General features: G+C 41.5%; 1 protein-coding gene across 6 annotated transcripts in view; it reads right to left on the bottom strand.

Annotated features, from left to right (window-relative positions):
* The window catches only part of MYO6 (myosin VI), a 326,341-nt gene that overhangs the window by 131,302 nt on the left and 168,424 nt on the right, over positions 1-26,615 (bottom strand). For all 6 annotated transcript variants that reach the window (XM_069726515.1, XM_069726516.1, XM_069726514.1 and 3 more), the window contains exons 13-14: positions 12,775-12,932; positions 8,516-8,607 (exon numbers count right to left, since the gene is read on the bottom strand). In XM_069726515.1, coding sequence (XP_069582616.1) covers positions 8,516-8,607; positions 12,775-12,932 — 250 coding nt within the window. The remainder of the gene's footprint in view (positions 1-8,515; positions 8,608-12,774; positions 12,933-26,615) is intronic.

Genomic DNA, 26,615 nt, shown 5'->3' on the forward strand with positions numbered 1-26,615 from the left:
CACAATGCTACACCGAGGCAAGGTAAGGATAGAAATCCAGGAGAACATCTCTGGCCTAACACTGCGGCTCTGTGGAACACGCCATATTTCAGTATCAGCATTGGCCACATTACTTTCACAGTGGGCATTTAGATGTGACACAATGAGTCCTGTATGTTGACAAAATGACAACCGTACCCCCACGATTTTATGCAAATAAAAATCATTTATCACCAGCACAGTTACAAATGAAACATCAGCACAAGACATCATGCTAATTGCGTGCATAGCGTGAAATGAATAATATTTGCCTTTCCGGTAGATGAATATGCCTCCAAGTAGTAAAATTAATGTACTGTCTATTAAATATGAATGACACTGAAATGGTGTTAACAATTTATGGTATAAGCTTTCATATAAGCATACTGAAATCAGAAGGAACATGCCTGCTCTACTGGAGTCTAACATTGGGGACACAAGATAACCAAAACTTATCCACTTGGTGGAGTTGGGTTCTCTATAAGCTTGATACATATAGTTTAGGTCTCTCATAAAAATAGGTATGTGGACAGTGATTGACTGAAGTATTATAAGTGTTCTAGGGGTAGTCAGAGTAGTGCAGTTGTAAAGTAGTAGTAGTTGTAAAACATGACACTCACCTCCGATGCCAACGCCGTTCCAGTGGTGTCGGCACTGGCTCTCCCGGGATTGCATAGCATTATTATGTCACACAATCCCTGTGGCCAACCAGTACTGGATTCACTCTCTCAGAAGGACATGAGAGCTGCTGCTCTCTCACTTACTCCGGATGTATGTAATTCATCTGAAGGTGGGGAGAGTGAAGTGGCCGCTGATTGGCCGCAGCGATCCCTGCTAGAGCAAGTGCCACACCGCTGGAACGGCGCCAGCACCGGATGGGAGTGTAGAGGTTATTATTTTACGAGGAGAAAACAGAGACTGAGAAGGGGGCAACGCCTATAAAAATAAATAAAAATTAGAGATGGACAACCATTTATTCGGTCAACTAGGCTCATAACGGTATTGGGAGAGTAAAAGGCTCCAATCATCCATCTCTAACTCCATTTATTTGAGATGGGGAGGTATAACTCATAGCTATAAATATGGCACTGTCTACGTCATTTACCAAATACAGATCTGTGTTACAGAGTTCATGTTACCGCGTCCGCTATACCAAACAAGTAGTCACTCGAACAGGAAGTCGTTAGTAGGCAACCTGAAGACCTTTTAACGCAATGTACTATTAATATAAAACCAGTTAGTTAAAGATTGATGGCGTGAAATATATCAAGAGTAAACAGTGAAAATCTGGACCGAAACCTAAACTTGTACGAAATGTATACTTTTTAATCATCAGCAAAGCTGTCATCTTCACTGGAGTGAAGAAGTGATTTTTTTTAGCTTCAGCACAAGACTCCTACCACCTCGGCATTTATATCCATCAGCAGTGACTAAGCGAATGAATTGAAGAAAGCCTAACATGACATTTGTCTGATTTATCCGCTAAAGCAAGTGTATAATGTGTCACTGCCTCACCGATTCCAAGATGACAAGGATGTTTACAGCAAGGTACCAAATCAGAGTCCATTCTCCAAGTTACTCAGCGCCTTAAAATTAGTCTTGTGATAGACAGGAATGACAGCAATGAGATCGGTTCCTGATATCTTCAACCTGCCAGGTTCTAGTATAAAAGGGTCCGTTATATAAAACTTACAAAGGGCTGAGAAATCCACGGAGTAATATTACTTGTGCCTAGTACATAACAACCATGTTCCATTATGAAAAACAGAATAGGGCAAAAGCGTGGAGGAGACAAAGTGCTCGGTATGCAAGGACTGAGTGGCAAGAAGGGAAAATAGGGTGAGATGTTAGGGAAGTTTGTGGGAGGAAGAAGCACTTAATGACGAAGGAAGGTGGCCAAGAGCAACGAGGAAAACAATATTAATGAAGATATACACGTAGGAAGGAGAGCACGAAATTACCAGAGAGAAGGGGAAGCGTGAACTGGAAAACAAAGTTTGGAAAATAAAGCAGGATTAATAAGGAAAGTGGCAAATACAACAGGAGACACAGATAAGAATCAGAAGAGCACACATGGACAAAGAACAGAGCATCCCAAGTATGGAGGATTCAGGAGACATAGCTGCTGGATGAGCAATAATTCAGCTGATAGCCATCTACTGTGTATGGGGGCTTCAGGAAGGTTTACATATACATTGCAGGGGTAATTTATTAAGCAAGAGCTTCCACACGTCTAATGCAAACTGCTGCACAAGCTAAAGTACAAGTATATACACACACACACATATATATTAAACACATCACTAATTCTCAAAATATATTCCGTAAGGTGCTATTGACATGAATTTTTTACCAGATGTCGGCAAAAACTCATCCAGTCCACACAGTCAAAGAAATCAAACTATAGATGTCCATAAATTAAGTTATATGTAACAATGAGAAATGACACAGGGACAAAGTACTGAACACTTGAAGAAAAAAAGGTGCAAAAAGCCATGGATAGTCATGACACCAGCCGAAATCTATCAGTAATTAGGAAGCAATCCTTCAAGCTTGTTAGCCCTCGTGGACAGGTCACCAGTTGGTGACTTGTTTTGTTCAAGATAATTGTACTTGTTTTTTGCTAAGCATACCCCTTTTCATAAATGGTGCTATAATAGTAGTAATAATAATAATAATAATAATAAACCCTGCCCCTTAGTGAAAAATATCAGCTGGTTCAACTGATTGCCTATAAAAAAAACGGTGTCTCATTACTAAGGTGTCACAAAAGAAACATCTCATGATGGTTGAAACCAGTGAGCTGTCTCAAGCCCTTCGCAACCTTGTTGCAAAACATTCTGATGGCATGGGTTACAGAAGAATTTTAAAACTACTGAATGTTCCATTGAAAACTGATGGGGCCATAATTTTGGAAAATGGAAAGAACATAATTTCAGCATAAACCAGCCACAGCCACATGCTACCCGCAAGATTTCAGACAGGTCAGCAAAAGGAATTATCAGAAGACTCCATTGCTGAATAAAAACCATGTTCAAGTGTGTTTAAAGTTTGTTTAACAACATTTAGACAAGCCTGTGAAGTACTGGGAGAATATAGTCTGGTTAGAGGAGACCAAAATTGGACTCTTTGGATGCCATAATACACCCCATCTTTGAAGGCCAAATTGCATATGACCCAAAAAAGACCATACCAACAGTGAAGCTTGGAAATGGGAACATTATGGTGTGGGGCTGTTTTTTTGGCATATGGATCTGGCAAACTTCATATAATTGAAGCAAGATGAATAGACAAATGTACCGAGACATTCTTGATAAAAATACGCGGCCATCTACGACAATGATGAAGATTAAATGAGAGTAGACATTTCAGCAAGAGAATGATTCCAAACAAGCAGCCAAGGAAACTCTCACTTGGTTTCAGAGAAAGAAAATAAAGCTGCTAGAATGGCCCAGCCAATCACCTGACCTGAATCCCCAAAAAATGTATGGAAGGAATTAAAATTCAGAGTTCATAAAAGAAGCCCACGGGACCTTCAGGATTTCAACAGTGTTTGTGTGGAAGAATGGGCCAAAATCGCACCTGAATAAAGGATGCGACTAATTTCTCCATACATAAGGCGTCGTGAAGCAGTCATCACCAGCAAAGGTTTTTAGACGAAGAATAAAACACTTTTCAGTATTAAGTAAGCAAGTTCAATACTTTTTCCATGTGTTATTTCTCATCATTACACATAACAATTTATGGACATCTATGGTTTCATTTGTTTGTCTGTGTGGATTAGAGGAGTTGTTAGCAACATTTGGTGAGAATTTCATATCGATGTCACCTCTATAAATATATTTACTTAGAAAATTGGTGTGTGTGTGTGTGTGTGTGTGTGTATGGATGGAGGAGCATTTGAACATCACATTATAAAACCAAGTGAATTAGGGAGAACCTGTCAGTAGGATTTTGCTATTTATTCTAAGAGCAGTATAATGTAGGGGCACCCAGATTCCAGGGAAGCATAACTTGCTTAACAGCTCGCTATAGCTTCAATTCAGTCAGGTGATTATCACTGCAGGACTAGGTGTCACGAACTAGCCAGTCGGGCTAATCTATGTAACCATGCCCCCATAGCAGCTTACTGAAAATGTACAGTGTACACAGAAAGTGCAAATCAGTGGTGTGGGTCTGTCACGGGTGTGTCCGGTATCACAGTCAATCTTGATTCTGCTGTAGAAGGTCATTGCATTTGGCTCTGCAGGCACATTCTGTATCTTGCATCTCTGCTCTGGAGTGATATCCTTCTCCTTCTAGGATCTAGTGGTGTTCTCCACCGTCTGCTGCTGATTAACACACCTTTGCTGGATGTTTAAATACCTTTAGTTGCTTCAGCAAGGTGCAGGTGAAAGCTCTATTTACCTCTGCCTGTTGGAAGTGCTAGAAGTCGACTAGTTTCTTCTTGAAACCTCTTGCATCATTGCTGGTGTGAACTCTCTTGTGTCATCTCAAGCTAAATGTTTTCCCTCATTTGTCTTCCTTAGTCTTTAGTTGTAGTGGGGGCTGACAAGCGACACCCGGTCCCCTCCCTATCCAGGGTCTATCGCTAGAGGCAGTCAGGGATTAGGTTCCTGCTCATCGATAGGTGTGGAACCAATTTAGAGACGTTAGGCCAGGCAGGGTGCTTTCAGATCTGCCTAGGGATCTCCACTCCCACCTTTCTAGTGTTTGGCTCCCCCACCCTCTTCCTGTTGTTGTGCACCTTGCTTCTCCCTCACACAGCTTGACAGTGTCTCTCCACTGCGACAGCTACAGTAGAGAAAACAGGGATTCTATCAAAACTGCATCAAACAGTCCTAAGTGACATTTTGCTGGATTCAGGCTCTCTGCCACTACATCATGCTGCTCTCAAATTCCAAAGAAAAAAAAAAACTGCTGTCAGAATCTTCAGGATATTGGTCCAATTATGCAATTGTGAATGAATGTCAGCTGCTTTGGTGGACATTTAAATGACAACTAGAGAGGTAACAGCAAGACAATGTCCAAAGGGAAAAAGGTGACCACAGACAATTACTCTCTCCTTATCCTTCCTGATTCTAACCCACATAACATTCATGTTGAACATTTTGCCTTATTTCCCAACACAGTCTCAAGAACATGAAGCATATACCAGGACATGGGCAGTTACATAAGAAGAGTCGAAGTGAGATGTAGGATGGCAGAAGGACTCCCTCCCTTCCTTTGCATGAGGAGAAGTAAAATAACCCTGTCATAGCCCTATAAGATGCCCTTCAGCAAGCTTCTGGCATGCATGTTTCTAAGCAATTGTCAGCAGCAGACTATATGAGGGTGGCATGAAAATCCAATGTTCTATAGTGTAAGCTGTGCTTATAGCCCAGCACTATGAAGCTCGATTGGCTTTTGCCAGAGAACCTTAGAATTGTCAAGTCTGCCATCAGTGACCTATTCTCTTCGCAGATGAGAGCAGGTTTACACTCAACATGTGACAAGAGTTCAGAGACGTTATGTGTAACATTATGTCACCTGCACCATTATCCAACATGACCGGTTTGGTGATGGGATCAGGATGGTCTGGCGATGCATATCATTGTAGAGTTGCACAATTCTCCATATGATAGTCAACAGTACCGTGACTGTTAGCTGATCTGAGGATTTCATTCCGATATCTGTCGGTGGGATTTGGGTGCCTCCTGGAGCCTACAAATGCCTAGATATTGGTGAGGGTACATACAAGCACAACTCTGTATTGAAGTATTATGTTTCTCAGCATGTAACTAACAGACAATATATTAAGCCCTGCCATTGTCAGGGTCTGATAAATGTAGCAAGATCATGCTATTGGGGCCATTGTTCTACCCACAGTTACCATGATGATATATTGTCACGGGGTTGATCAAGAAACAGAGGGAGCAGCACCTCTATTGAAAGTGGCAATCAAGTTATACACCCAGGAAACCGGTTATGTGCAGTGGAAACTCATCTTAGATGGCGCAGGCTCAGTTACTGAGCCTGCGCCATCCCACTGCAGTAACAACTTGACCAAACACGGAAAGAACCTATCAGACCAGTCATTATTCCATGAAAGAACTACGGTATTTTCTAAATGGAGTAAGACGACAGCTGCGATGCGCTTTTAGGCAAGAAATACTGTAGTCCATTGGTCCTAACCAGGCTCTGCAAACAGCATCTGTATTGTAATGCCTGACCAGGACAAAAGGTCTGGAGGTTAAAAATGCCTGCCTTCCATAATTATCTAACATTTTCCCTATTTCTAAGAGGAAGAGCTTCAAGCAATGATAGAAATTCCAGGATTTTTTACATTGCAATATTTAATAAACCATAAAAATAACGTATTTCCTGGTAAAGTCTATAGAATTCTAATTCAGCAATACTGGATACCCCTTCCGTAGAATTCTGTTAAATGCTGAAAAGCAGGGAAAATGCCAATTTTCAGGAAACATTTGTACAATTTACACATAAGGTAATATACATATGTATAATAGATCCATAGGCTTATTTCCATAAATGTAGATTAGGCACACGTAACAGGAGCCATCTCCACTGTTGTATCAGCTGCTCTACAAAATGCTCATAGGCATTCATAGCGACATTTATCTTCTGATTCCCAGTTGTATGCAGCAAACGATGAAGAGGCACAGTAATGATGAGAAAATATTTCAGGCAACAAGGTTGGTAGAGATGTGTATTCACATGCACAAATGGTCTACATAACATACCGTACTGTATTTTTGGACTAGACGCTGGTCTAGCTAGACCTCATGATTGTTTCCTTTACAACAATTCTAGAAAAATCAGACAATACGTGCACTGGTTTCTTTGACCCAATTAGTACAGGGATGGGGAATCTATTGCTGCCAAGGACCATGTAGATATTTATACCATTCTTCGGGGGCCGTACAATTTTTACGTGGTAACTCCGCCCACAAAATACGCCCTGACGCTAACACTGGTCTATCATTGCAAGCTCCTCAGCGTTCAGTAGTGAACACTGTGTGCTCGTGCTCACAGAGCAAGAAGAAATTAATGGACCGCCGGTCACCAAAATAACGTTGCCGACCCAAGCACTGTGGTCCTCGGGAATCTGCCCGGGGACCAGATAAAAGGTCGTCGAGGGCCATAAACATGCTGCAGGCCTGAGCTTCACCACCCGTTTCAGGGACTAATAGATCAGTGCTGATCAAGTAAAGCTAAAAATGATGACATCTCTGGTGGGAGATTGGACACATAACTGGGAGGTTATACAGTCGTCTACTGTGGACCATCAAGCAAGGGCGGTATCCTAGACCACCAGAAAATCAATTTCAAACACATTATCCTTTCATAGACTAGTAAAAATGTTGGGATTACCCAAGACACCGAGGGAATTCAATTATTAACTTCTCCACTGCTCAGGACAACCAAAGGTGGTAATAACAAAGGTAACCATAACCATACACCTTCAATAGCTGATGACCAAATAAGCTATTCGTCTAGACCCATCCCATACACATGCATGCATTAATATTTTATGCCGATCCAATCATTTTTTCTCGCACAAATTACCGGTACAGCGGTTGTTTGATCAATGCAGGCAAAGAGGAGAACAACCATTCTGCTTATTACACGGTGAGGCTTGTTTAAATATATTTTATCTATTGTTACCTTACATGTAATCCTCTGTATGGCCAAGATAGAAGAATGGAGATCAGCGGTGATGGCCAGGTGCTGCCAAGGATGGCAGAGGAAAAGACAAGATTTATTAAAACAACGCGTTTCAGAGTTGGTTTAACTCCTTTCAACTTAGGTACAAAGGAAGCTGAGGAAACAACTGAACCAACTCTGAAACGCGTTGTTTTAATAAATTTGACCAATCGGTTTATGTGGGCCATGAAATCATTGATGCTGGCAGCACAACTGCCTGTGTAAGCGGGATTTGCTGCCACAGACAAAATGCATGCTGTATGGGATATTAAAGATCATTCTATCACCACATGGTATCGATCTGGTTGACTGGGCCTGTAACCGAGCGCCAATTGTCAAACTGGTTCTCATTTAGGGCAGAAATCTACCTGAGACAATGAACCTTAAGCCACTACCAGACACCTTTGGTGGTTAGAAGAACAAAGGGGTCAGCAACTTCAATTAAATTCAACTGGTTGTTTATTTTTCCTGACATTATTTGTTGGGGAAGAGTCGTGAAGAGCTCCACACAAAAGCTACTCAAGCCAATGCCCCAAAGCCAGTGGAATCAGAAATCTTATCTAATGTCTACAGTAAAAAAAAAAGTCACTAAAATATACTAATTCCATTAACAAATCAGTGATAATCATAACTTTTACTGTTAATAGTGAGAAATTTACTATTCTACACATAAACTGAAGCAACTCCAGGGATGACAGATGCCCCAATAATTTATGCAATTAATCTGATGTAACGCTTTTTGCTTTCTGCTTTCTGCTTCACAGGTAAAAATCAGACAATATTCACTTACCTCTTTTAGGATTCTTTCATTAAAGAACTGCTGAAGCTTCTCATTACAGTAGTTAATGCAAAACTGTTCAAAACTGTTGTGTTCAAAGTATTCTGAAAACAGAGAACAGCAAAATTGAGTCTTGTATTTTTCTTTAATATTTTCTTTCATTTACAGTTGTTAAAAAATGGCCAAATAACCCAACCAATTATCCTGCTTTTTTCAGCATTACTAGGCAGGGTCCAGCATTGCTTTTCTCTACAGTCCCGCTCAACATCCGAGGATCAAAATTCAACTACTTAGATTTTTTTTCTTTCGTTTCTTTCACAGTGAACACTATATATATGTATATGTATTTATTTATATATATATATATATATATATATATATATATATATATATATATATATATATATAGTGTCCTTTTAATTAAACGGGTAGCCACAGATGCAGATACCAGTTACGTACAGGATTTTTTAAAACATTTTTTATACTTTTTCAAACTTCCATACATGGCGGGCCTAAAGGCCACTTTTATGCCCCCTAAAACCACAGCAACCTATCAGCACTGTTAGGCTACTTTCACACTTGCGTCGGAATTCGGCCCGTCGCATTGCGTCGGGCCGAGATTCTGACACTAGCGTTGTTAGCACCGCACAACGGGTGCAGCGGATGCATTCTCCGGCGCATCCGCTGCCCCATTGTGAGGTGCGGGGAGGTGGGGGCGGAGTTCCGGCCGCGCATGCGCGGTCGGAAAAAGTGGTCCATCTGGAGCAAAAAACGTTACATTTAATGTTTTTTGCTCCCGGCGGTCCGCCATAACACGGCGCAACCGTAGCACGACGGTTGCGACGTGTGTCAATACGTCGCAATGCGTCGGTAATGTTACGCTATGGGGCAAAAACGCATCCTGCAAACAACTTTCCAGGATGCGTTTTTTCCCCTAAACGACGCATTGCGACGTATTAAAAAAAACGCCAGTGTGAAAGTAGCCTTACACATTAGCATCGTATTGGATCAAAGTTCAGTTTCACTGCCATGTTAACGGGAACCTGGAACCACGAAAAAGCAGGCCAATCTAGAGGCAGCATGTTATAGAGCAAGGGGAGAGGAGTAGATTCATATATACTGTAGTTTTGTGAGAAAAAATTCAGTGTAACTTGGGTTTTAATCATTTACACCTCTGCTCTTTCTGGGATTTTGGTCCAGTGGGCGGTCCTATCACTGACTGACAGCTTTGTTTCTAAAAGCGTGCATACTAAGATAGCTGTCAGTCACTGATAGGACCGCCCACTGGACCAAAAATCCCAGAAAGAGCAGAGAATGAAATCATTATAAGTTATACTGAATCCTATCTCACAAACTATTTATCAGTCTACTCAGCTCCCCGTGCTCTATAACATGCTGCATGCAGATCTGACTGCATTATTATAATGACAAGCTCCCTTTAAGCGTACATGCGGCTAGAGGACTGTTTCACGTGGGTTTTATTACCCTACCCATCGCTGACATTGCTTTAAGGCTGGGCTTAATAAAGTTTATGAAAAATGGCCAAATTTTATGTGCAAAAAAAAGGATGATTTTCATCCCTGTTCCCTCTGTGTCTCATCTGTATGTCTGTTTTTCACATCCATATGATATCCTGATTTTGTCTGTTTTTGTACATTAACACTTTTAAAAATTTGCACAAGCAACTAAGAGTTTTTTAAGTTAATAGCTGCAATTTATCTGCAAAAATTCCTCCTTTGCCAGATTCGTCATTTACAATTTATTGAAATCACTTTTCTTTTTGCCTTGTGATATTCAATGTCATTTTAGTGCCAAATTATTCAAAATACAACAACTATATTTGCCTTAGGTAAAGAAATAACTAATTCACGGTCCTTTAGATAAAATGGCCGTCCAATACTTTAACACTGATGGCCTTTCCTTAGAATAGGTAATCAACGCCTAATCAGAGGGGTTACGAGACCTGGCATCCCAACTGATCTCGGTGTTGGCGGCCAAAATGGACCAGTTACAAAGTTGGCAGTTACCACACATCCACCCCTATTCAAATAAATAGGGGGTGGATGTACAGTACCTAGCCATAGTCACTATACAGTAGACGGAGCAGCTCCGTACCTGGTCAGATCCGGCGGCCGCCAACAGCTGATCAGCAGGGGTGCCGGGTGTTTAACATTTATGACCTATTGTTGGGATAGGTCATCGACGTCTGATTGGAAGAAGTTAAAGTAGTGAACAACTGCTTTAACTTTTAATAAATTATATAAATTATTAATAAGGCACAATAACTAACAATTAAAAGCACAAGGGCTATTGTTATATTATTATTCTGATGTATTTATTCCTTGCTATTAGATTAGCTCTATATATTCGTGTAATTGGATTATATTCCCTGTCATGACTGCAGTCCATAAGATAGTATCCTTATAACACACAATTGCAGTCGCTATTAAAATTGTTAGCTCATAGCCTCCCCAACAGGTTTCACCTATATGACGTCATCAGGGGATTTGGGGGCTAATGGCAAATATGGTCGTTGAATATTTTACCCTTGTTAGGACTGTGCAACACAGTCTTGTTTTCAAATTCCTCAAAACGGCATGCGTTGTTCATGAATTTGGCGTGTATCCAAAATGCTCTTCATCTTCAGTCCACGTGAACACGTTGAGTATTTGGTGAGTGTTTGGTTACACCTCAGTATTTGTAAGCCTTAACCAGGAATGGGTGGATGATGCAGAAGTGGTGACAAGTTACTATTATAATTTTCCTCTGATTGTTCCACTCCTTGTTCTGGCTTACAAATACTGATGTAAAAAATTCACCAAATGCTGAAGGTGTGAACCAATTTTTGCAACATTTCTGCACCAAAGGTTGCAAATGATTTAAAAAGTTACAAAAATGTGCCAAAAACATCTGGACAAGCACAGTCGTTGAATACTACTACTACTAATAATAGAAAAGGCAACTTAAAAAGTGGAGCAAAACATATAAAGAATAAAGCGCAAATACTAATGCCACTAAAAAAAAGGAGGAAATTCTTTCCGAAAACAGGAATGATGTAATGGGGCAATAGTTCTGCTTGGAACTCCCTAAAACGGTCACATTTGTGCTTGAATCAGTGATGTACAACATTTCTTCATTTATTTTAGATTGACTGTCAATGAGAACATTTTATTTCACCTCAAATTGATATTGGTGAACTTTGGCTGGCAAAATGTGTTATTGCAGCCGATAGAAGCTGAAACTTCGCTAACGGATTTGATAGATGCCTCAAACAGAAATTAGAGATCTCTCAAAGAAATATCGCTGCATAGTCCTTCATCCAATAGTATACTGTATAGCTTCAATTTTCCAGTGTCCAAATATGCTTAGTAAAGAAAAGCCGAGTGTTCCTACTACCTGAGATATATTGGAAACACTTGTTTTTTTGCTATGTACTTTATTTGGCTATTTGCTTTCTGAACTTCCCTCCGGAAGATGTATAGCGCATAATATACTCAAAATATACTCAAAATACTAATTTTCTGTCCCAGGAATGAAATATCTAAAGCTGTAGCAATGTTCTGTAAAGTAAATTTCAGTATTTAAAGGATAGTTCACAAAATTACCCCAAGAACACTATAAGTTAATTTCTCAGCTCCTGCTAAATGATAAGTCTAGAAAAGGACGACTTGTGAGAGAGGTAGAAGAGGTAAATTCAATTCCGGTGGCGCTACGTGAAATTGAACCAATAGATAAAATGCTGAAAAATGCAATAGAAAGAATGACATGAATGAGAAAACGGAAACATAATATTAGAAAAGGAATGAGTGTGAAAGGGAATGTACTTGGGGAAATAAAGCATGTAGTGCAGACATACGAGTCACAAAGCTGCGAGATATACTCGAGGGAAGCCATCGGAATAACACAGGGTGCGATATCGAAAGCCATAGTCTGATATGGTCGTGTTTGGTGGTTAAGACTGGTCACGCACATGACATAATGAGAGATTTTATAGGATCCACCAATAATCTAACTTACAGTATATGGGGGTAGCCCAATTGTACCCCAATGTCAACAGTCAAAAAAATAAGCTTCTTCTTATCACTATGCCATGTCCGTGGGATACTAGTGTTAACAGAAGTGTCTGCCACCTACCAATGTTTGGCAACAAATCAAAATAGGATAGCAAAAAATCTCAATGTGAATATGATCTTAGTCTATGTTTTATCATATTCTTAGTAAAAGAATTAAATTTATTCATAAAAAAATATATAGAAATTAGGATCACTTACCAAAGCCAGCAATGTCCAGGACGCCAATAAAATAGGAGGAACTCTCAAATGGAAAGCACTGGTTTACCCGGTTAACCACATGATCAAAGAGCTTGCCGTAGACTGCCTTTGCCAGGGCATCTCGAGCATTGTTGGCCTGCTCCACTTTCAGGGGCACTCTAAAACAAAAGAAGATATTACATGAAATTTCCTGACCACGGCTAAAACTGACAAAAGAGAAGAACTCATAACCTTAAATGGAGACAGATACAGTAAGTGGAGATGTACCAAAGATTTATGGGATAGAATAAAGAATAGGCACTGTTGGTCCATTTCATGCATTAATACATAACAATGTCACTCAAACACTGGCAAACCCAATGCAGACGGTGCTGGAAAAGCGCCAGTATGGGAGGAAGAGAATGGTAGTGGACAATCCATAAACCACAAGAATAGATGGAAGAAAAGCAAAACTTAACAAGAACCGCTATACATATATTAGGCAGAGGAGAACCCACAGAGTGAACTCTTACAAGGGGTTGTCCACTACTAGGACAAACGCTTCTGAATCCCTATATTTCCCTGTTAAATAAAATAATACCACTTATACTTGCCTATGGTGCTGGCGCCGTTCCAGCGTTTTTGGCACTGGCTCTCCCAGTGATTGCATGACAAACAATCACTGCGGCCAATCAGCAAAGCCTTCATTCTCCTCTCGCACGGACGTCATTTACATCTGGAGGAAGTGAGAGCTGCGGCTGTTCTCTCACTTCCTCAGGATGTCTTGATTGGTCCATAGGGAAGGAGAGTGCTGACTGGCAGCAGGGATTGCGTGACATAATGTCACATAATCCCCAGGAGAGCCTGTGCCAACAGTGCCAGCACCGGAGAGGAGGATAAGTATTGTTATTTTACTAGTGGGAAACACAGGGATTCAGAAGGGGTTGTCTGAGTTGTGGAAAACTCCTTTAACTACTTATTTCCCACTGTAAATCAAAAAAGAACTGCTGTAGAAGGCCAAATAAAATATTAATTTCCCACAGCACACAACTGATTGTACAGAAAACGTTTCTTTTAACATCTTTTTGCTATACATCCCTAGTGAGGAAAAATCCGCCACTTAGTCAATAAGGTACACATGTGGAACAGAAATGACAAGTCTCACAGCTACAGAACAAGAGATGGGTTTTATTAAAATGTCCTCGATGATTATTAAACTGTCACTTTACGAGCTATTTATATCCACCGCAACATAGTAAATCTGCAGCCGCTATACACTGTTAATCTTCTAGGATCTGTTACTTTTAGTATATTTAATAAAAATGTTGAGCAGATTTAACATCAAAAGTACGGATTCTATGGACGTACCTATAGCCTAGGCAGTTAATACAGACAAAACAGGAGACGCAGAGAAACGTAATCCGAAATGTATTATTCTTCCATAGTGAACTAAGCCACAGAAAAAGACAACCTCAAAATGAGGACGGGGATTAACAGAATCATTCTCCGTGATCATGTGGTGTTAAACATGTCTCATGTATGTGGACGTTAGGTAGGAAATAAGGGGGCCAGGATTGGTACACCTAAAATGTCCTCCTGCTATGTGGTCTGCACAACGGAGACCAGCCATACACTAGTCAAAAACAGGGAGAGACCAGGGGTGCTTTTAGAGATTTCTCGGATTTGACCACCTTTACATCCATTTTTCTAGCTCAATTACCGTACATCTAAAATAGCAGGATCAGACTACGCTGTATGTTTGTAGTCTGTTACCATGGAGATACAAAGATCTGCACAGGAGCTAAAGACCAAATTTAAAGAGATTTCTAATTAAGGTCATTTCAAAGTTGTTTTTCTAAAATACCGTACATAGACATTATACGTTGTTCTCGGACCACAATAAGTGCAGGTTATTTTATCACACAGCTCATAAACACCTTTGGCATCAGCTTGTCATATACTTGTTCCCCCAGACCAGAGACCTGGTATATTAAAATACCGAAAAATAGCCCAACTGTTAAGCTGAGAGCGGATTTCATCAGAACCTACCTGGTTAATAAAGTTCTGATGTGTGACTGAATTTAGTACATTTGTTTATTTCTCAATTATTTCTTGTCGCATGAAAATGTCATCATTTTTTTCCCCTTGGCAATTACTAATATTTGGATGCTCAATGTCAGGGATTGCTTTGTTTACTTTCTTTCTGTCCATTTTATGCATCTCTCTCCAATAATACAATAGCTCCGTGCTTGTACTCTACATACACTATGTATTATGCCCCACAGAGATACACTAGAGTATTATTATTAGTCTCCAAAAGTATCCTCCGCCATCACTAAGGCAGTGTTCACAGGATTAGGTTGCAACGCATTTTTTGGTCGTGATTTTCCAAACATGCAACTATTTTAACACAGTTACAAAAAACAGAGCAAAATTTTTTTTAAAAAATTATGTATTACATAAATCATCTTAAATCTGAATGTTCGGAAGAATACAAGTTAAAACATTAGAAATTCAACAATCTTACCTGGGAAACTTGCGTTACCTTAAGTCTATTTGTCTATGTAAAGCAACGCAGTTCAATGAATGTCCACAAAACAATAATTCTTGTTACATGTCTGATGCAAGTCTAAGGCTAGGGTATATTCTCTCATCCAAGAAAGTCGGGTCCATTTTGCAAATCATACTCTGATCAAAGTTTCATCATAGTGTGATCTGATTCTTTTGGATGAGGAGATGGAGAAAAAAAAACATAAAATAATTTCTCCATTTTGTCAGTCTGTGGAAATTGGATTGTACTCAGATGTCATCCGAGTGCAGTCCCAAGATTTCCATGGACTCATTGACTGAGTGTGATCTGAAAGTTGAATCAAGCTTAGGTATGCTGCGATCTTTTCTTCGAACCAGCTCCGACATATGCCCTTGAGAATAACAGTGGTCCAAGCTGATGTTTTGTCAGATTGCATTAAGACAGAAAATTCAGCCATATGCACAAGCCCTAACAGGTAGTACCTGCATTGATCTCCAGAAAATGACCATGTCTCAAACAGCTTGGAAAAGAGAAAGAGAGGGAGAGAGACAGAAAGAGAGATTCCATTAAGTTTCCAAAAATTGCAAGCAAGCGCACACTACAATATTGCAAAAGAGCGCACACCACAATATTGCAAGAGAGCGCACACCACAATATTGCAAGAGAGCGCACACCACAATTTTGCAAGAGAGCGCACACCACAATTTTGCAAGAGAGCGCGCACCACAATTTTGCAAGAGAGAGCGCACCACAATTTTGCAAGAGAGCACACCACAATTTCGCAAGAGCGCGCACACCACAATTTTGCAAGAGCGCGCACACAATTTTGCAAGAGAGCGCACACCACAATTTTGCAAGAGAGCACACACTACAATTTTGCAAGAGAGCGCACACTACAATTTTGCAAGAGAGCGCATACTACAATTTTGCAGGAGAGCACACACCACAATTTTGCAAGAGCGCGCACACCACAATTTTGCAAGAGCGCGCACACCACAATTTTGCAAGAGAGCGCACACCACAATTCTGCAAGAGAGCGCACACCACAATTCTGCAAGAGAGCGCATACCACAATTTTGCAAGAGCGCACACACCACAATTTTGCAAGAGAGCACACACCACAATTTTGCAAGAGAGCACACACCACAATTTTGCAAGAGAGCGCACACCACAATTTTGCAAGAGAGCGCACACCACAATTTTGCAAGAGAGCACACACCACAATTTTGCAAGAGAGCACACACCACAATTTTGCAAGAGAGCACACACCACAATTTTGCAAGAGAGCACACACTACAATTTTGCAAGAGCGCACACCACAATTTTGCAAGAAAGCACACACCACAATTATGCAAGAGAGCACACTACAATTTTGCAGGAGCGCACACCACAATTTTGCAAGAGAGCGCACACCACAATTTTGCAAGAGAGCACACACCACAATTTTGCAAGAGAGCGCACACCACAATTTTGCAAGAGAGCACACACCACAATTTTGCAAGAGAGCACACACTACAATTTTGCAAGAGCGCACACCACAATTTTGCAAGAAAGTGCACACCACAATTTTGCAAGGGAGTGCGCACCACAATTTTGCAAGAGAGCACACCACAATTTTGCAAGAGAGCGCACACCACAATTTTGCAAGAGCGCACACCACAATTTTGCAAGAAAGCGCACACCACAATTTTGCAAGAGAGCGCACACCACAATTTTGCAAGAGAGCACACACTACAATTTTACAAGAGAGCGCACACTACAATTTTGCAAGAGAGCGCATACTACAATTTTGCAGGAGAGCACACACCACAATTTTGCAAGAGCGCGCACACCACAATTTTGCAAGAGAGCGCACACCACAATTCTGCAAGAGCGCACACCACAATTCTGCAAGAGAGCGCACACCACAATTCTGCAAGAGTGCACACTACAATTTTGCAAGAGCACACACCACAATTTTGCAAGAGAGCACACACCACAATTTTGCAAGAGCGCGCACACTACAATTTTGCAAGAGAGCGCACACCACAATTCTGCAAGAGAACGCACACCACAATTTTGCAAGAGAGCGCACACCACAATTCTGCAAGAGAGCGCACACCACAATTCTGCAAGAGAGCGCACACCACAATTCTGCAAGAGTGCACACTACAATTTTGCAAGAGCACACACCACAATTTTGCAAGAGAGCACACACCACAATTTTGCAAGAGCGCGCACACTACAATTTTGCAAGAGAGCGCACACCACAATTCTGCAAGAGAACGCACACCACAATTTTGCAAGAGAGCGCACACCACAATTCTGCAAGAGAGCGCACACCACAATTCTGCAAGAGAGCGCACACCACAATTCTGCAAGAGTGCACACTACAATTTTGCAAGAGCACACACCACAATTTTGCAAGAGAGCACACACCACAATTTTGCAAGAGCGCGCACACTACAATTTTGCAAGAGAGCGCACACCACAATTCTGCAAGAGAACGCACACCACAATTTTGCAAGAGAGCGCACACCACAATTTTGCAAGAGAGCGCACACCACAATTTTGCAAGAGAGCACACACCACAATTTTGCAAGAGAGCGCACACTACAATTTTGCAAGAGCGCACACCACAATTTTGCAAGAAAGCGCACACCACAATTTTGCAAGGAAGCGCACACCACAATTTTGCAAGAGAGCGCACACCACAATTTTGCAAGAGAGCGCACACTACAATATCTAGAACTTCCATAGAGGTGAAACAAGAAAGTTGCGCTTGTAGCTCTACCTTTTCATTACTGGAAATGTGAGAGATGACCCCATTCTCAAGAATACTGAGGGTCTCAGCATAAATGCGTGTCAATCACTTACGGCATATTCCATCACGGCACTGCCCTAGTCTAACCATGTAGGAAGCGGGTAGGTCAACAACAAGCTGCAATATCGGGTCATATTCTGCAGTCCGTGGTAGAATTCTTTGTCACGGCTAGTAATGGAATCAGATAGGCATTGCTTTTCATGATCTTTAGGATATCTCCTGGGGATATCTTTTAGAAAACAAATAAGACACGGCAGGAAACTACACAAGGCTAGGCCTATAATAAAATGTAATAAAAGCTTCTGTGCCAATTACTTGTTCATGGAGGACAAGTATTTAGAATTTGCCATCGCTGACCATAATGACCAATTCATTTGTGAAGGTCAGACTTTATTCTATCATTGATTTATTAGGAAGTTCAATAGCTGCAATTTCTTAGAAGGCTAAAATTAACCCTGCCCTGTTCTACTTTATTGTTCCAGCTTATTTGCTAGATGGAAGTAGACTGCCATTTAATGCTACTGGCCTTTTAAATCCCATAATCCTCTTAAGAAGCTAATTGCCGGGAGTGAAGGCCCACACGGCATGCAAAGGTAAGGTATGACCCATCATTCAGTGCACGTATAAATGAAATTACAGCCTAGATCAGGGACTATCTGTTACTACTTTATAGATCAATGTTAGTTGATACATGTACAATTCATTAACTTGGCAGTTAGCACATTTGTAAAGAGTAATGGAGAAGACTAGCGTGATAGACATCTGCTCCTCACACAGTGTACACAGGTCAAAGAGGTATTCTAGAAATGGGCAACAAATAAAAGAGCAAGCAATACAATAAATTAGGAAAAAAGGTTCATAAATGTCGCCAACGCAAATATCAGTCAATCTGGTCTCAGTGGGTAATGCCCATCTCAGCCACTCATGGGTAAGACAGGAAAGTCTGTCTGTGTGCCCACCACACCAAGCTGTGTCCGTGACAGCCACAACGTCCCAACTCTTATCCCCAATAGCACACATCTACTAAAGAATATGGCAATGATCTTTCCAATGTCATATTTCAGTACAGTCACAGGATACTGATACCCACCTCATGTTGGCAAAGCACAACGTCATAGTGACAGATCCACGATTTTCATTTGCACAAACTATTACTCACGCAATCAATGAGCATTCGCACTAATTGTTCTGACACGTCACCGATTTATCAATTATCAATATGCCCAAACAATATATTAATGGCCCTGCAATATAACTCATTTATCACATATACTGGCTACAGGTTCTGACCAGAATAAAGAAGAGATCCATATATAAATACAAACGGCAATCTTTATTATTCACAATAAAATCACAAGACTAAATAATATAGGAAAGTCTCAATCAATCAATATACATGAAAATCATAGTCAAGTGACTCCCCACACAGGCGATCTAACTACTTGAATAGCTTATAAATCTGACCCTGGACACTAACTCAAATGGGTAAAAATCTGTCTAAATGGGAAATAATTACATTCAAATGAATAGAATGTCATAGTAGAAGTGTATACTGACACCAGTAAATGTATGCACACATTGACTGCAGGTGATAAAGGTTAAGTGCAGAAAATGCAACTGCTAAATATCAAGTGTGCTACCTATGCAGTAACACAGAAATCACAATGGGGATCTCTATTCCACTGTTAAAGTTAAATACCAAAACAACAGTAATGTTAGGAATAAATCTTATTGTGATAATGCTGATTAGTACTTGTGCTGGACAGAGGCACATATAATTGTGTGCAGATCAGATATGGTGACCGAAAAGGCGATAGAAACATGACAAGTTGATGCCGGTCTCACACACAAATGATGGACACTCACTCTGATGGACGTTGCGGTAGTAGCTTCTTCCTGATATCTCCTATTTATGTAAGCTAATATTCTGTAATTTCACTTGTCTGCATTTGAATCTGAGATATAAATTAATCTGTGGCTCTGCAGCGTCTGAGTGGCACATCATGTGGCGTCTGAGCTGTGCATCATGTAGCTATGCTGTGTTTGAGCTGCGCAATATGCAGTTGAGCGGCGACTGAGATGTACGACATGGAATCTGAGCTGTATGGGATGCAGCTGTGCGGCATCTGAGCTGGGCAGCGTGCGGCATCTGAGCTGTACATCATTTATACACACAAACAACAGAGGCAAACACCGGGGAGTGGAGGATGGGGTTAAACCAAAGCAGGAGAAGCAAGGAAATTATCACACACTCAAAACCTAGTAATAGTCACAGAAAAATCCACCAAATGCCTTCTCCAATTACAATCACCAACAACTTCCAGCTACGCAGCATAAGCTAGCTCTGAGAAGGAGTGATAGCCAGGACCCAGATTATATAGGAGATTGGAGTTGCAAGGAATGCACAGCTGAGAGCCTTAACTCAGGAAAGCTTCCAGGAGCTCTCAACTGAGCAAATTAATCCCTGCACTGCTAAAAGTAACTTACACTATTTAATGTGAGGGTGAAGTGCTTCTAATCAGTGCAGGAGTAGGCGAAATCAGACGCTGGGGTCTTCTGACTCCTCTATGTCGCAGTAATCCTGTGACAGATACATCACGAGCATATGCTGCATCTGAGGTATATATCACTAGGATACGTTGCATCTGAGTTATACATCACAATGCAGCATATCTGGATACACTGCATCTGAGGGATAGCTCCGGAGGCTCTGCTGCATCTGAGATATATATCATGAGAATACGCTGCATCTGGGGGATACATCACAAGGATACATATCAAGGATACAAGTCATGTCAAACTAATCTAATTTCCCTTGATAATGAAATCACTGACTGTGCGGATCAGGGAAATGGGGTAGATATAGTATATATCAACTTCAGCAAAGCATTTGATAAAATATATTATACAATTATTATTGAAAAAATGGCCAAGTATGGGATTGAGAAGGCTACCGTTAGGTGGATTCATTTCTGGCTCAGTGATCATACTCAAAGAGTGGTAATAAATGGTTGCATATACAATTGGAAGTGTTTTTCAAGTGGGGAACCATAAGGCTCTGTCCTGGCACCAGTGTCATCCAACATTTTTATAAATGGATAGGGGAACTGAAGGTAAACTAATCAAATTTGCAGACTATGCAAAGCTAGGAGGGATAGCTAACACTAGAGAAGACAGAAAAATGATTCATAAGGATCAAAATAAGCTTGAACAATGGACAACGACTAATAGAATGGTATTTAACAGGGAGAAATACAAGATTCTACATCTGGGCAAGAAAAACGAAAATTAGGTCTACAAAATGGGAGGAACAGAACTAAGCAACAGCACGTGTGAAAAAGACTTGGGTATACTATCACATCACAGACTGCACATGAGTTAAGAGTGTGATGCAGCAGCAAAAAAAGGCAAACAAACACAGTTCTAGGATGTATTAAGAGAAGCATAGAGTATAGATAGAGTGAAGTTATTATTCCCATCTACTCCTCATTGGTCAGGCCTCATCTGGAATAATGTGTCCAGTTGGTGGCACTGCATTTTTAAAAAGACTTTGAAAAACTGGAGCAAGTTCAGAGAAGAGCTTTGAGGATGTTGTCCTACAAGGAACGGTTAAAGGATCAGGGAATGTTTAGCTTGCAAAAAAGAAGGCTAAGAGGAGATTTAGTAGCGGTCTTCAAATATTTGAAGGGATGTCACAGTGTAGAGGGATCATCATGATTCTCAATTGCACATGGAAACACAAGAAACAATGGAATGAAACTCAAAGGGAGAAGATACAGATTAGATATTAGAAAAAACTTTTTGACAATGAGGGTGATCAATGAGTGGAACAGGTTGCCAAGAGATGTGGTGAGTTCTCCTTCAATGGAAGTCTTCAAACAGAGGCTGGACAGACATCTGTCTGAGATGGTTTAGTGAATCCTGCATTGAGCAGAGGGTTGGACACGATGACCCTGGAGATCCCTTCCAACTAACATTCTATGATTCTATGATACACTGCATCTGAGGTGTATATCACGAGGATCTGCTGCATCTGAGGTATATATCACGAGGCTCTGCTGCATCTGAGGTGTATATCACGAGGCTCTGCTGCATCTGAGGTATATACAGTGGGGCAAAAAAGTATTTAGTCAGTCAGCAATAGTGCAAGTTCCACCACTTAAAAAGATGAGAGGCGTCTGTAATTTACATCATAGGTAGATCTCAACTATGGGAGACAAACTGAGAAAAAAAAATCCAGAAAATCACATTGTCTGTTTTTTTAACATTTTATTTGCATATTATGGTGGAAAATAAGTATTTGGTCAGAAACAAAATTTCATCTCAATACTTTGTAATATATCCTTTGTTGGCAATGATAGAGGTCAAACGTTTTCTGTAAGTCTTCACAAGGTTGCCACACACTGTTGTTGGTATGTTGGCCCATTCCTCCATGTAGATCTCCTCTAGAGCAGTGATGTTTTTGGCTTTTCGCTTGGCAACACGGACTTTCAACCCCCTCCAAAGGTTTTCTATAGGGTTGAGATCTGGAGACTGGCTAGGCCACTCCAGGACCTTGAAATGCTTCTTACGAAGCCACTCCCTCGTTGCCCTGGCGGTGTGCTTTGGATCATGGTCATGTTGAAAGACCCAGCCACGTTTCATCTTCAATGCCCTTGCTGATGGAAGGAGGTTTGCACTCAAAATCTCACGATACATGGCCCCTTTCATTCTTTCATGTACCCGGATCAGTCGTCCTGGCCCCTTTGCAGAGAAACAGCCCCAAAGCATGATGTTTCCACCACCATGCTTTACAGTAGGTATGGTGTTTGATGGATGCAACTAAGTATTCTTTTTCCTCCAAACACGACAAGTTGTGTTTCTACCAAACAGTTCCAGTTTGGTTTCATCAGACCATAGGACATTTTCCCAAAACTCCTCTGGATCATCCAAATGCTCTCTAGCAAACTTCAGACGGGCCCGGACATGTACTGGCTTAAGCAGTGGGACACGTCTGGCACTGCAGGATCTGAGTCCATGGTGGCGTAGTGTGTTACTTATGGTAGGCCTTGTTACATTGGTCCCAGCTCTCTGCAGTTCATTCACTAGGTCCCCCCGCGTGGTTCTGGGATTTTTGCTCACCGTTCTTGTGATCATTCTGACCCCATGGGGTGGGATTTTGCGTGGAGCCCCAGATCGAGGGAGATTATCAGTGGTCTTGTATGTCTTCCATTTTCTAATTATTGCTCCCACTGTTGATTTCTTCACTCCAAGCTGGTTGGCTATTGCAGATTCAGTCTTCCCAGCCTGGTGCAGGGCTACAATTGTGTTTCTGGTGTCCTTTGACAGCTCTTTGGTCTTCACCATAGTGGAGTTTGGAGTCAGACTGTTTGAGGGTGTGCACAGGTGTCTTTTTATACTGATAACAAGTTTAAACAGGTGCCATTACTACAAGTAATGAGTGGAGGAAAGAGGAGACTCTTAAAGAAGAAGTTACAGGTCTGTGAGAGCCAGAAATCTTGATTGTTTGTTTCTGACCAAATACTTATTTTCCAACATAATATGCAAAAAAAATGATAAAAAAACAGACACTGTGATTTTCTGGATTTTTTTTTCTCAGTTTTGTCTCCCATAGTTGAGTTCTACCTATGATGTAAATTACAGACGCCTCTCATCTTTTTAAGTGGTGGAACTTGCACTATTGCTGACTGACTAAATACTTTTTTGCCCCACTGTATCACGAGGCTCTGCTGCATGAGGTGTATATCACGAGGCTCTGCTGTATCTGAGGTGTATATCACGAGGCTCTGCTGCATCGGAGGTGTATATCACGAGGCTCTGCTGCATCTGAGGTGTATATCACGAGGCTCTGCTGCATCTGAGGTATATATCACGAGGCTCTGCTGCTTCTGAGGTATATATCACAAGGCTCTGCTGTATCTGAGGTATATATCACGAAGGCTCTGCTGCCTCTGAGGTATATATCACGAGGCTCTGCTGCCTCTGAGGTATATATCACAAGGCTCTGCTGTATCTGAGGTATATATCACGAGGCTCTGCTGTATCTGAGGTGTATATCACGAGGCTCTGCTGTATCTGAGGTGTATATCACGAAGACTCTGCTGCCTCTGAGGTATATATCACAATGCTCTGCTGCCTCTGAGGTGTATATCACGAGGCTCTGCTGCCTCTGAGGTGTATATCACGAGGCTCTGCTGTATCTGAGGTGTATATCACGAAGACTCTGCTGCCTCTGAGGTATATATCACAATGCTCTGCTGCCTCTGAGGTGTATATCACGAGGCTCTGCTGTATCTGAGGTATATATCACGAGGCTCTGCTGCCTCTGAGGTGTATATCACGAGGGCTCTGCTGTATCTGAGGTGTATATCACGAAGACTCTGCTGCCTCTGAGGTATATATCACAATGCTCTGCTGCCTCTGAAGTGTATATCACGAGGCTCTGCTGTATCTGAGGTATATATCACGAGGCTCTGCTGCCTCTGAGGTGTATATCACGAGGGCTCTGCTGTATCTGAGGTGTATATCACGAAGACTCTGCTGCCTGAGGTATATATCACAATGCTCTGCTGCCTCTGAGGTGTATATCACGAGGCTCTGCTGCCTCTGAGGTGTATATCACGAAGACTCTGCTGCCTCTGAGGTATATATCACAATGCTCTGCTGCCTCTGAGGTGTATATCACGAAGACTCTGCTGCCTCTGAGGTATATATCACAATGCTTTGCTGCCTCTGAGGTGTATATCACGAGGCTCTGCTGCCTCTGAGGTGTATATCACGAGGTTCTGCTGTATCTGAGGTGTATATCACGAAGACTCTGCTGCCTCTGAGGTATATATCACAATGCTCTGCTGCCTCTGAGGTGTATATCACGAGGGCTCTGCTGTATCTGAGGTGTATATCACGTAGACTCTGCTGCCTCTGAGGTATATATCACAATGCTCTGCTGCCTCTGAGGTATATATCACAATGCTCTGCTGCCTCTGAGGTATATATCACGAGGGCTCTGCTGTATCTGAGGTGTATATCACGAAGACTGCTGCCTCTGAGGTATATATCACAATGCTCTGCTGCCTCTGAGGTGTATATCATGAGGCTCTGCTGCCTCTGAGGTGTATATCACGAGGGCTCTGCTATATCTGAGGTGTATATCACGTAGACTCTGCTGCCTCTGAGGTATATATCACAATGCTCTGCTGCCTCTGAGGTGTATATCACGAGGCTCTGCTGCCTCTGAGGTGTATATCACGAAGACTCTGCTGCCTCTGAGGTATATATCACAATGCTCTGCTGCCTCTGAGGTGTATATCACGAAGGCTCTGCTGTATCTGAGGTGTATATCACGAGGCTCTGCTGTATCTGAGGTGTATATCACGAGGGCTCTGCTGTATCTGAGGTGTATATCACGTAGACTCTGCTGCCTCTGAGGTATATATCACAATGCTCTGCTGCCTCTGAGGTGTATATCACGAAGGCTCTGCTGTATCTGAGGTGTATATCACGAGGCTCTGCTGTATCTGAGGTATATATCACGAGGCTCTGCTGCATGTGATCACAGTTCGGCAGTTACGTATAAATAACAATAAGTAAAGCTGCAGCTGCTGTGAAACATAATGTAATGCTTTCCTCTCTGTATAATGATGTTTATACAATTACTTACTAAAATGTCAATAAAAATTTGACATAATAAGAGGTAAGAACGCCGGCCGTCAGTATTCGCAGGATACTCATCAATACACTCGGAAGATTATTGTTTTGATCTTTGCACAAAATAAAAAAAATAAATAAACCCACAAACAATATTTTCTTCTCCTCTTACAGGTTCCAATCAATTTCTCTTCTATCGTCAATCATTCTTATTAAAAGAGAAAAACCCACAAACAATAAATCCAATGGCTCCGGCTCAGTAATAGATTGCATGTTATGCCACACTTCGCTAATATCTTCCTACACTCGGCACTTTCCCAGCATATGTGGGCACGTGATGGGAGACAGATTTTCCTCCACTTTGCAGCATGTTATTAGTATTGAGCTTGTCCGCGCTAATTATGAAGCCAATTTATGAGCCGAGTACAGGAGAGAAAGGCTCATCCCGCGAGCTAATATTTGCCGAGGCAGCTGCTTAACTCGCTGAACACAAACAATGCAGAAATGAATCAGAAATGTAACAAGCCCGGGACGTGTGTACAGGCTCCGCAGTCCCCTGATGCCGGGCGTACTCCCGCTACATTATTGGTAGTGGGACCACCTGCCTGACATTGGGGTCCTGTATTATGTCAAAGGACAGGCAGTGAATCCACAGAAACCTCGGGGATTAGCCATGCTGATCTGTGATTATCAGGAGACGCTGTCAAGGTACGCTACCCTCTATACTTAGAAGGTACGCTGTCACTTCTGCTTGTCACATGATGAATTACCAGAATCCACAAAAGCCCTAAATGTTACAAGAATTGCACTCTGCTGCTGGGATCTAAGGAGACGTTTCTTTACAATATTTTATTACCCTATATAGAAAAGTATTTCTATTGT

The sequence above is a fragment of the Ranitomeya imitator genome, chromosome 5 (genome assembly GCF_032444005.1).
Source record: "Ranitomeya imitator isolate aRanImi1 chromosome 5, aRanImi1.pri, whole genome shotgun sequence".
Taxonomy (NCBI): domain Eukaryota; kingdom Metazoa; phylum Chordata; class Amphibia; order Anura; family Dendrobatidae; genus Ranitomeya; species Ranitomeya imitator.